At 38.6% G+C, this 12,492-nt stretch overlaps 1 protein-coding gene across 2 annotated transcripts in view; it reads right to left on the reverse strand.

The window, feature by feature from the left end:
- Nucleotides 1–12,492, reverse strand: part of PALLD (palladin, cytoskeletal associated protein) — a gene marked incomplete at its 5' end in the record, with an annotated part of 189,881 nt that overhangs the window by 30,427 nt on the left and 146,962 nt on the right. For both annotated transcript variants that reach the window (XM_080617156.1, XM_080617155.1), the window contains one exon: nt 5,151–5,846. In XM_080617156.1, coding sequence (XP_080473282.1) covers nt 5,151–5,846 — 696 coding nt within the window. The remainder of the gene's footprint in view (nt 1–5,150; nt 5,847–12,492) is intronic.

Here is a 12,492-nt window from a genome sequence, read left to right on the forward strand (position 1 = left end):
GACAGAAATACAGTTCACTCTAAAATGAAAGCTGACATTTGTACCGGAAGACTGGTAAAAGTGGTAAGATAAAAAGATGGGGAAGTGCAGCTTTTCCTCAGAGTGGTCGCCATCATTGCTAACTGACTCAAGGAACATGAGGGTTACTAAAATATTTGCTTCAGTGCTATTTGAGATAGGATTCTATAGACAAATCACAGTACAGGCCCCTGATTCAAAGGGGTAAAAACCACAGATCTCTCTGATGTTGCTATTCTCATGACTCCCACATAATCTCATTTAAGATTTGGATTTAAGGTTCTAGAGATCATTGAAACAGCAATTAAATCCGATTGTGTAGGATGATAAAAGATGCTTATTTGATTACATTTTACAAGATACTTTAGAGAATCTTGTCTTCAAAACAATGTTTTCTTCTCCGTTTTCCACTATTTTCCAGAAAGTTGTAAATCTAGAGACATATTCTTTCAGCAGTTCTGTAGAGTCAGACTTTTCCTGTTTTGTGACTCAGTTTATTTTACTGAAGATATCTACTTTAAGAAAAAGTCTACTTTAAGAAAAAGTCTACTTTAAGAAAAAGTCTACTTTAAGAAAAAGTCTACTTTAAGAAAAAGTCTACTTTAAGAAAAAGTCTACTTTAAGAAAAAGTCTACTTTCAGGAAAATACTGTTTTTTACTTGAGTGCTTTCAAAAGGATATATGTATGGCTGACAATACATGGTTTTTATACTTGGAAAGAGATTGTATTTCTTCAGGTTGGGTGACTCCACACCTTTCAGTAGTAGGATTTATATTCTTGTTATTTAAATATTCACTAAATGCTGACCAGATCCTTCTCATGGGATTAATTTTGCTTTCACAAATGCTCTTGTAAACTTGCCCATGTATGTGCTAGCCTAGACTTTGTAAGTATACTTATTTCTTTTCATACAGATATAATTAGTTTTTTTCTATGAACAGTGAAGACCAGATTCCAGCTCCTACAGAGTTCACTGTGGACAAAACCCCCTCAGTTCTAGGTCTGTCACATTAACTCTGCTCCCTGCAAGCCTTTTGTAACTGAAAGTTAACCTGAGTCCAACACATCCACCCACTTCTTTAGGTGAAGAAAGAACTGAGACTTTTTAAGAACAGCACCCAACAATCTTAATCCAGCCAAGTTTTACCTCAGAAATAACTGACAAGTGTTCCTAATACCTTAAGTACATAATTAGGTACTTAGTTCCACTAGCTCTTCTCTTTTGTTTAATATCACTATGCTCTGGCCAGGGATGAATTTAACACATCTGCCCGATTAACAGCGAAAAAGGTTATTCCCAAAGCTTGCTCAGCTATCACCACCACAGTCACAGCTTGAAAATGCTGGTCACTACAAAGTGTCTAGAGCTTACTGGAAAGATGAGATATATTCGATTCAACTGATGCAGTTACCATACAATTGTTGAAAATAACTACTTAAAATATTTAAAGGTGAATTAGTAGCTATTAATGACACAGAGCTGCTTTCCATGTTTCAGATGTCCAAATAAAATGGAGTAAATTCACAAGTAGCTATTTCCTAGCTGTAAGACTACATGTTGTTAAAAAACCAACAAAAACCCCACCCAAAACAAACAATCCCCCCAGTGTCATGCTTCCAAATCTACCAATTGGAAAGAATGTTTATTTGATCAAACTGGTTTAGATAACACTGTCACTTCCACAGATTCTCAGGGTCCAAAACCAAGGAAAATACCAACTGTTAGCTGAAACATTAGCATCATATTTACTGCTCACAGAGTACAGGGATGGAATAGTTGGAAATGTTTTGTCTGACCCCACAGAAAAAGAGGCAGAATCCTTCCTTGGATTAATTTATCTTTTAAGTAGAACAAAGATACATACACTGGAAAAGAAATGCCTGGAGAAAGCTGGTAGAGGGGAGGTCTGACACCATGAGGAGAAATGAAGACTCTGTTGGTTTGTATGCAATCACTGTGCCTTCGATTTTACAGAAAATGTCACTGATGCAGCCTTTGAACATTTACAAAAATAATTACCTCCAGCTGCAATGCTTATTACTTTACCTTTATTCTACTCCTACCACAAAAGCAATCTGAGGAAAATAAGCATGATGCCTACCAAGTACTGATTCTGAGGAGCAGATCTGTGATTGTGCTAAGATTTAGTAAAGAAAAAAAATTACTGAAATGTATGAAAAATTTAGGAAAAAAAATTTCAATAGATTCCACAGTATATCAAGATGCTTCACTTCTAAAAGCAGTCTGCAGAACTTCTTACTCTGCCAAACAATGGCTTTTGGTAATTACAAGAGACTCTGACAAGGCTAAATGTTTATTTTTTTCTTTCTTTCAGGTATTTGGCTATCAGTGTACAGTACCTACAGCCTTGGAGAGAAGAGAGTGAAACAGCCATGGTAAAAAGTCCATGTAATCAAAATATGAACAGTGGATTACCAGCCCTGAAATACACACACAAAAAAGGCAAGAGAAGGGAGCCATGAAAACATTGGAAGCAGACAGGAAAACTGTTTGAAGAGCATTTTATCTGCTAGAAGCACTTGATACGAAAGTGCTGAAGTATCTAAAAGCAATGAAAGGTCCAAGTCTGCTTCCATTGATGCTGGAAATAAATATCATAAACAAAATAATACTACTTATTTATAAAAATAAAAAATAATTATATTTGAATATAATGAAACTTTCAAAATATGAAATAAAAATATGATAATAAATCATAAAGTTGTTGCCTAAAGAAGAAATCTTACCACTTCAAACACTGTATTTGGAGTCTCTACAGTACAAAAATGTACCTCCTTCCCATGAAAGGTATTTCTAACTGCCTAGTTCACTTCCAGCAACCCACTGTCATATTCTCCATATCACCACTATATGACTGATCTAGAAGAGACAAAGCTAAATGATGGATGGCTAGCATTTTAGATGCTGAGCTGAAGCAAAACTTTGAATGCTTCAGTTTTTCCCTTGCACCCAGCCTGCACAGCACTCTGTCAGAAAACAGTATCATCCTTTTCAATTTAGGAATCTTGGAGATCATGGAGTACATGGCCAGACTATAGGCTGAGGTTATGGAATATTGTGAATAGCTCAAAACCTACAACATCTCAGGAAGACAAATGTGTTTAAGAAAAGAGGATTTGTGAGGATGAAGCAAAAGACAAGGAAAAAGAAAAAGCGAAGGTGGGAAAAAAAAAAAGGATCTGAGGCTATAGTACAAAGCAGAAGAGACTAAAAGCATTGGGGGGAAGGGAGGTAAGAAGAATTGCTCAGAAGCGGTATGAGAATGATGGGAAACAATGATTTACTCACCAAAACACACCAGACATTAGTAACTCACACAGTAAAATGAAAAGGGAGAGGCCAGGGAAAAATTGGCATCAAAGATACATGACAATAGATTATTATTTTTTTTTGCATCACACCGTACATCTTTTACCATGTTATAATGTTATAATTCAGATGACAAACGCTTATTGCATATATACACACATATGTATATATACATAAATTATACACACATATATTCAGTACAGTTAACATGATCCAGTTCCCATCTGGACTACATTTCCTGAGGGAATGCAGGCCAAACAGCCAACCACCTCAACCTCAGCTCAGAGCCTGAGGCTGCTGCCCTGTCCTGGGGGAGATAGACACACCATCACATGCATACCCAGGCTGGCTGCTAGGCTTTGGAAAGTGAGGGTCATGGGGAGAGGAAAAGCATCCTTGCAGAGTTTTCTCTCTGTCCAAAGATCAAAGGGAATGAGAAATAAAACAGCCAATGCCTCAAATGAGAACATGTGTGCATGAACGTAGCATAACAGGGAAAGAGGGACACAGCAGAGGATCGAACCACTGCTGTCATCCTCAGAGCACACAGAATGGAACCTGAAAGAGAATCCAGTTCCTATCCAGAACTATATAGCTATACTACAGCTGTTCTTGGAAAATCAGGCTTCTGAGGACTGTGCTTATCAGTCAAGCTGTCAGTAATTTAATCATGCAGCTTTCAGCAGTCAGTACCAATAGAGAAACTCAGCCAACGCAAAGGACATGGTGAGACAGAAAATCACAACTATTATAACTGCAAGGGAAACCAGTACGATTTACTAATTTTTCTCCTAAGCCTATTTTATGGCCAGACTCCATAATGAGCCATATGACAGAAATCAAGATAAAGAAATGCTTTTTAAAGCATATGTGTGATTTATTACTTTGATATCAGTTTGCTTTCTGCCTTCTCTTCCTCTTCACATCTTGGACTGAAATAACAGAAGTTCCTACCGCAACGGTCTGTAGCTGGGCAAGTCACCTAGATACCATAGATCTGTTTAGACAAACTTCTAGACAAAGTTATAAATAAGCCTTGGACACAGCTATTCTCATTTTTGTTCTTCAGCATGTCTCTTTGTTCTCTAAGGATGGAATGAGAGTATAGTGCCAGTGGAAAGACAAACTGATCTATGATGGGAGCTGACATGCTCCAAAATACTATTTTGGCCTTTAGAGAAGACAAAAAGGGAAAACAAGCACGCAGATTTGTTAGGGGGGGGATTCTGCTTGGTTTTATGCAGTGCTTTTCTAAATCCCCTCCTAAACCCTTTCCTAAACTTCCTCAGCACAAAAACTAGCCAAAAGTCAACACATCATTACAACCACTTTGTTGTCAGATGTAGACTTAAACACCTTATACTTTAAGTATCACAATGCTATACAGATTTCTGAATAATGCTCTCTTTACTTGGTATTTCTCTACCTGCATACATAATAGGAACTGCATATGTGACTGTAAAAGAACTGGGTCATGAGAAGAGTTTTCCTGAATCTCCTCCCACCACCCTAGGCATGAAGAACTTTTTGCTACTGCTTTCATATTTTCATCAACTCCAATTTAAAGTTTTAGCTTCTCCTCTTTTGTGTTCCTACTCTAGGACTCTCTCAGAATCTCACTTCTGTGAGGGTTATATCCCATCTCTAGCACAGAGGCACTGGCAAACTATTCACACATCTCTCTGTCAGGTGATAGGTAATAGGGAAGTACCCTAGAAACATAAAATGAAGCAAGTGCAGTAATCTTCAGTACAATCTCCAGTACAGTCAAACTCAAGGAGCTCATTAGCAGATACTTACGGAGGCGTCACTCCTTTGGGGAGGCCTAATGCATTGACAGAAATGGGTGGTGGCTGGGATGGCAGCATGGAGCTGAGAAATGCTGCTGGAGACTGGCCGGAGTTAGGAAATCTGGGAGTTGGAGACAGGCTGTGGGAAGGTGAAGAAAGGGAAGGAAGAGGAGGGGGTGGGGGAGGTGGAAGTGGAAAGGAATCACACACCGGATATGCTGCAGTTGGACTAAAGACAGGTGGAGGTGGGGGTGGAGGGGATGGGGAAGAAGGAGACCAGGCATACTCCCCTTCTGGAGCAAACTGCTGAGAGAAGGGAGGAACAGGCACTCTCCCAAACTGCTTCTGAGAAGCAGTTGGAGACATAGGAGAAGGAAGGCTGGATGTAGATGATCCTGAAGATGGAGTCACATAACCTGAAGCAGGGCTGATGTTCTGAGCAGCAATGAACTGCTTAGGTCGAGCATAGTTGAAGGAGCTGGAGGACTGCATGTTTGGGGAAGTATGAGAGTTAAGAATACTCATTGGCACAGGAGAAGTGACAGACTGGCTGGATGCAAGCTCCTGGAAGGAGGGGGGAGGAGGAAAGGAAGGAGAAGAGGGAGGGTGCTGGTGATGATCAGGTTGCTGTTGGTGACGGTACCACTGGCCACTTTCTCGCTCCAGACGAATTTGGTTCTGCAGCTGCTGTATTTTTATAGGGTCCCTGCAGGAAGGAAGAATAGACAAAAAGATGATCAGACATGCAGTGCTGGTTGAGGAGGAGGTAAAAGTTCCACCACTTCATGGTCTCGGAAAATCAGAAAGCAGGGAAATTTAAAAGTGCTTGCGTATCTCCAATAGCCTTATTGCCTCAGAGCTAAAACATGGTACATGGCTTTGAACTCAAAAAGGGGGAAAAAAGTATATGCATTCTAGAAGTTAACAGAACCTTCAGCTCTTGAAAAAAGGTAAATTATAAGACAATTTGAAGATGTCTAGGATATTTTATTTCCAGATAATATAAGTAATGGTAAAAATGTGTTGAAGTTCTTAACAAGGTTTCTTTTCATCTCTTGCCCATTTCACTCAATGTCCCTGTTTCAATAATAAGCCTCAGATATTTACCTAGTGACAACTTCAGCCTTGATTTCTGCTGCAGTCTATGCAGGCCAATTGGGCAGACCTAATTGCTGCCATACTTTTAATGAGGTACTTGGAGAGAAGGGACCAACTTCTATGTTAGACGTATCCACGTATCTGTAGATGAGCAAATAAGACTTCCAAGAATGCTTTGTAACCTAAGGAACTCAACTTCCCCATCTTTAGTCACACTTGTTCTTCCAGGCTTCATTCTTAACTGTAGGCCCTGAGACATGTCTTAGTAGGTACTGAACACAGTTCTGAGGAGTTACTAATTGCAGTACCATCAGCTCAAATGGAAGTAAGAATTTCTTTTAGAAATGCAGACATTCACCAGCAGAACAATAAAGACTAAAAAAATTAATATACAAGGTCAGAACTGTTAATTAAATAATAAAAAATGCAAAATGTTCAGCAGTGAAGAAAACCAGACCATGCACTGGCTTCTTTTTTGTCCACAATACCGGTGTTTGAATGACACTGAAACCAAAATTAACTGTGTGGTCTACTATCTTAAAATACATCAGACTGACTTGCTTAAAAATTGTCATCTTCCAGCTGGAAATCATAACTTTATCTCAATACTCCAGATGTCCACAAATTTTCGGCATATGTACATATACCTTTGCTGTATATTTAATATAGAAATACTTTATTATATACATGTGTGTCATTGTTTATGTATGATTTAAGTATTTTAAGCAGAAATTTTAGAATCTATCTCCTTCATGCATAACGTGTGAATGTACAATTCTGGCACAACAGTATACTTTTGTTGGTAGCAACAAAATTAGAAATGGTAACATCATATTTTCCAGTCTAAGATTAATTTTAATATTTCAACCATCCACATTTCTGCTTATGATCTCAGGCCAAAGGAGAACATTTATAGATAAGAAAATGGGGAGCAAGCCTGGTTAGGACAGAAAACTGAAAAATCAGTTATTTACATTTAACAGTTGGTCTTTTTCTTTTCTGTTATAAAGACGGTTCCATTCTAGCAACATCAGTCATCTCGCCAACAATACATATTTCAGTACTTAAAAGGAGATTGCATTTTCCTTTTTAATTAAATCAGCAACAAGAACATTGAAGTGTTGCAGCTCACTAGTAAATTTTATAATTGATTTTTTGATGTTGACAATAGAGACTCTAAATCACTCAGTTCAACTTTTCACTCCGTAGGACGTGAGCTGAACCTTATTCCTCAATTTTTGCTTAAGTTACATAAAAGCCTCCTTTCACTGAATGGGCTAAAGCAACACAATTTTAGTTCCCATCATCATGTGACTTTCTTGGCCGATGGCAGAAATACTTCAGATCACCTCAGATTGGAAAGAGGAAGTCCTCTAAGATTATTACTCTCAACTCATTCTGTATCTTTAGTCAGACTATTTGCAGAGCTACTGTCTGACACCTCTAACATGGTTTACAAATAATACCTATTTTTCATCAGTCACCCCCAATATTATTTTTTTTTATTTATTAGAGGCTAATGTTAAAAAAAAAAAAAAAAAGGGGGAAGTTTAGTATTGTAAATGGTGTGCTGAATACAGAAGAAACTTCGCTGTCTCCAACCCTTCTATGTTTACCCAACATGTGCTGAAAGCAAATCAGTGTCTTGTCTTGGGACTTTTATATTTCCCTTGCCAAGTCAGATGGCGATCTGCCCAGCCAACAGCATAACACAAATGACCATCTATGGCCCTGTCAATGGTAAGTATACTACTACAGTGCCTGCCACCAAGCTGCTGCTGTACCAATCTGGGCAGCAGCGAAGACCAGTTTCAGGGTATGTCTACAAAAGGTTGGCAGTCAAATATTAGGTTTGTCTCTGCTTTCACACTATGCTTGACTTGAGGCCACAGGAATATACATGCCTGTAAAGTCAGGATTTAGTAGCTCAGGACAGCACTAACCCCACCTGCAAAACTTCTGATCAACTTAGGGGGCCAGAGAAAGCAAGTGTATGTCTGCTTGAAAAATTCACATGCAGACGTAATTATCACATCAGTCCATGTAGTGAAAAACTTTGAAGACCTTCTTAGGGCAAATTTTCATTCCAGTGTGTCCTGGGTTCAGCAGTAGCAGTCATTTTTTCTCCTTCTTAGTAGCTGTTGCAGCACTGTGTTTTTGACTTTCGGCCTGGGAACAGAGCTGATAACACCGATGTTTAGACTGACCAAGGACTTTGTGAGTCTCATGCTCTGTCAGGGAGGAGGAGAAGCTGGGAGGAAGCAGAGACAGGACACCTGACCCAAACTAGCCAAAGAGGTATTCCATACCACAGCACGTCATGCCCAGGATGTAGAAATGAGAGTTCCCAGAAGGGCTAGAACACTGCAGGGTGTGGGTGAGGTGCCGGTGGGTGAGCGGTTGTATTCTCTTGCTTGTTATTTCCTTTATCATTATTATTATTGGTGGCAGCAGTAGTGGTTTGTGTTATACCTTAGTTATTAAACTGTTCTTATCTCAACCCGTGGGAGTTGCATTCTTTCGATTCTCCTCCCCGTCCCTCCAGGACTGGGGGGAAGAAAGGTTGGGGGGGAAGTAGACTGCGTGGTTCTAATTTACGGCCTGGGCTTAAACCACGACACAGTGGTAGAAATGCATGATCCTTGTCTGCAAAGGGATGTTCTCCACCTCGGAGCTTTTGACAGCAGATACTGCCCTATAATAGTAATTTCTTGAGCAGATGTATCCTAAGGATGTGCCATTATGAAGAAGGAAAAAGAAAAGAAAAGAATAATTACTTCGCAAATCTTCCTTTGCCATGACACCAACAGCAGTGGAAGTTCTACATAGGTAGGTCCCTGAAAGGCAAAACTGCTGTACTACAGATACAGAGCCCAGCAGTCAAAATTAGGCAAAGGAATCTCTGTTATGTTGCCCTCATCAGTAGGGAAACAAAGAAGGGAATTTAAAAGAGTTCAATTTTTCGATGAGATTTCAGGAAAAATTAGCTTAATTGTAATTACATCCTCTTTCCAATTAGGTGAAATATGTTTTGTAATCCCAGTGTTTTAAAGGGCACACATGCTTTCAGGGAATACATCAACCTTGTTTAAACAATAGAGAATAAAACTTCTTTTTTCATGAGGAGTCTTTGATTTTGCCAAATAATTATAACAATGTAAGAATGGACATTTAAAAGTAATTTTTTAGTAAAATTCAGTGAATGGCAAAAGTACATACTGAAAAAAGTCATAACCAGGGTAAAGCAAATATTGAGACATTTCAGCAACTTACTGAAAAGCAGGCCAAGTAGTACATAAGTATTTTCAAAAGTTCAGCTTCACATTTCCCTTTTTCGTTTTTCAATACCAAGTATTTTTAGCCAAGATTTTACATACATTTTCAGATGCTCTAATAGATATGCTAAAACAGTTACACAAATGCACGTAGGAAAGCAATAGTATTTCAATGGAAGCAGACGTTAGTTGCAACAGAGGTGAGGTTTCTGGCCTGCCTTGTCTGTAAGACCAGTTGCATGCACAGGTTCAGTTCTGGGTACCTGGAATCTGCTCAGTAAGGTGATGACTTTCAGAGTAATGATAGTGAGAAACATTTGAAAACAGTTGTTCAAAGGGAAGACTAGAGACATTAGGTTTTTTGGCAGGCAGCTACAGAATGTTATCTTTTTAAAAACAAAACACTGATTGTATGAGAAAATAGTGGACAGAGATGATCAGAATCTTCTCTAAGGATGCCAATACATACAGCATATTTTAACCGCTACTCAAGCCTTCATTTTCTGAGGTATATATTTGGTTTAGACTATAATAGGCTTTTTTTATCTTTTTATCCCATCTTCATAATGTTGTTTGCATTATTTTTGTTTTGTTCCCTGATACCTTCTTTGTATCACATTGTTCTAAAAATTAATAGAGCAGTCCTTGGCTCTGAGAACTGAACTGGTAACAACCACCATCAGGAACTGATGTAACTTCAAGTGCCTGGACACAGTGCTATGGAGAAGGGGACAGAGACAGATGGTTGTACATCTCTGAAAGTCCCAATAGGAAACTGGCTACTTGGATTGCAGAGGACATTACAGCAGATGGCATTTTCAGGGATGCAGCAAATCCTGCATACTGAAAGTTCTCTGTCAGGCTTATTTGCAGGTTCCCAGTATTAGGATAGCCACCAGCTTTATTTTAACCTACATTTTTATCTGGGTTTGTGAAGAGCATTAAAAAAGAAAAAAAAAAAAAAAGAAATAATTAGAAGGAACAATGCCCCTCTTCCATGGTAGCACCCTACTATTTGCAGTTAAATCAACAACTCCTCCATATAACCTGCTCTGTGTATCTTTTAAACACAGAAGTTTATATATAAGCCCTTCTATCCAGTTTATCTATCTTGGAGGGGGAGGTTCTCCAAAGGCAGAGGGATGGTGACCGAGTCTTGAAGGAAGCAGTCATACACAAGATGAACCCTATCCAGGTAGTGTCTACCATAAAGCATGTTAAGGGCACTGAAGTATTCAGTGTTTTACAACACTATATATAAAGTACATTGAAATAAACCACCACAGGTAAAGAACCAAGGTCAAATTTTTTTTCTACAAGTTTCTTAAATTCCAGGTTTTGGTCCTCCTCATCTTAACAGAAGAAAAGGAACAAATAGAAAGCAAACAAAGAAAAGCAACTTTTGTTTGAAGGAAAGAATTTTATCTATCATCTCATCTATGGAAGAGCAGTGGGCTCACTTCCATGTCAGGTCATTCCTGAACAAAGCGGTCTGGCCCCTTCACAATCCTACCAGTGATCTGCCCTTTGAGAAACAGACAGTGCAGTTTGAAAACAAAACAGACCTCTCAAATGAAAGTACAGGAATATTTTGAATGAAAGTAATCAGAATTAACCACAACTTTAAAAGTTTGAGCTACTTTCCTAAATTAAGATTTGAAACCAATGCCAGAAAACCGCTGCATTTTTATTTTGGGGTAAGAACAACTCACCTCCACGAAATCCACCTTCCAATGAAGGCCTAGCTTCTAACTTAATATTACTACTTCAGTCATGCCAGATCTCTACCAAAAGGGAAACAGCCACCATCACGCCCCAACCACGGGCTCTTCTCAGGTAACACGGACTTCCATGTCAGCAAGTATGCATACTTAGATGTATTTTTATATGTATATGTTAATATATATAAATAGCTATACTTAGATATTTGTAAGGCAAAATCCAGGCTGGGATTTTTTTTTCCCATAATTTATTAATTTATTAAAGTCTGAATGTATAACATACAGTTGGATCTCTCTGCTTCTTGGCAGCTTAACTGGATAGCTGGTAGGCACGGAAGGAATGTAGAATTAGAAGTGGTGGGAGCTTGGGAGCTGCTGTGGTTCCCGCACTTGATCAGATTCACAGTGCTTCTGCATCTGCGGCTCCCAGGCAGCTGACATGGCAGACTTGCCAGGTAGCTGTTAAGCTAGCTCTTAAACGCACTGTTGAACTTGCTTTCTATAACCACAGCATTTGTATTTTACTGGTAATTAATGATACTGTTGCAAATGAGTAACTTTCTAAACTTCCTCTGACAGTTACTATCTAAGAGACTGAAATGCACACACCAACTAATCCAAAATTTGACAGTAGTCACTGGTACCTGTAATTGTACTCTGATGAAATTTCTAACATAATTTAAGGTTTTCTACCAGATTTATCAATGGTTGAGAGTTGTTAAAGAAAAAGAAATAAAATTAAGCTAGCAGTGAATTATCAGCTGTACTGAGAATAAATATGCAGAATATAAAAGTAATTCCAACTAAACTGTCCACTGAAGGAATATTTATTCATTTTTAGAAATCTACATATATGATAAGGTGAGAAGGTAAAGGGAGAACTTTTAAAGGCCCTTTGTACAAAAAACACAACACACAGGCAGCTTTCAGGCTGCATTAATACAAATACATTTACTCAAGTATTAAGTTTCTTGATGCTGAACAATGCCTTATATTCTGAAAAAGAAATAAATTTGTTTTAAATCCTGCAAGGCATCACATTTATGCAAGACTGGAATTATCAGTTCCAGTAAAAACTGAGGAGAGAGATAGGGGGTGCAGGGGACAACGATGCACATGACAACAAAAACCAGCACCAGTTTGGTTCTACCCTGCAAACATTCAGGGATAAATTTTGTCTATACTAACAGATTTCATGGAAGATGCAGGTTGTCACTACAATTTAATCCTCATGCTGATTACCTAGAGAGCTGTAACT

This window comes from Psittacula echo, assembly GCF_963264785.1.
Source record: "Psittacula echo genome assembly, chromosome: 1".
Lineage (NCBI taxonomy): Eukaryota > Metazoa > Chordata > Aves > Psittaciformes > Psittacidae > Psittacula > Psittacula echo.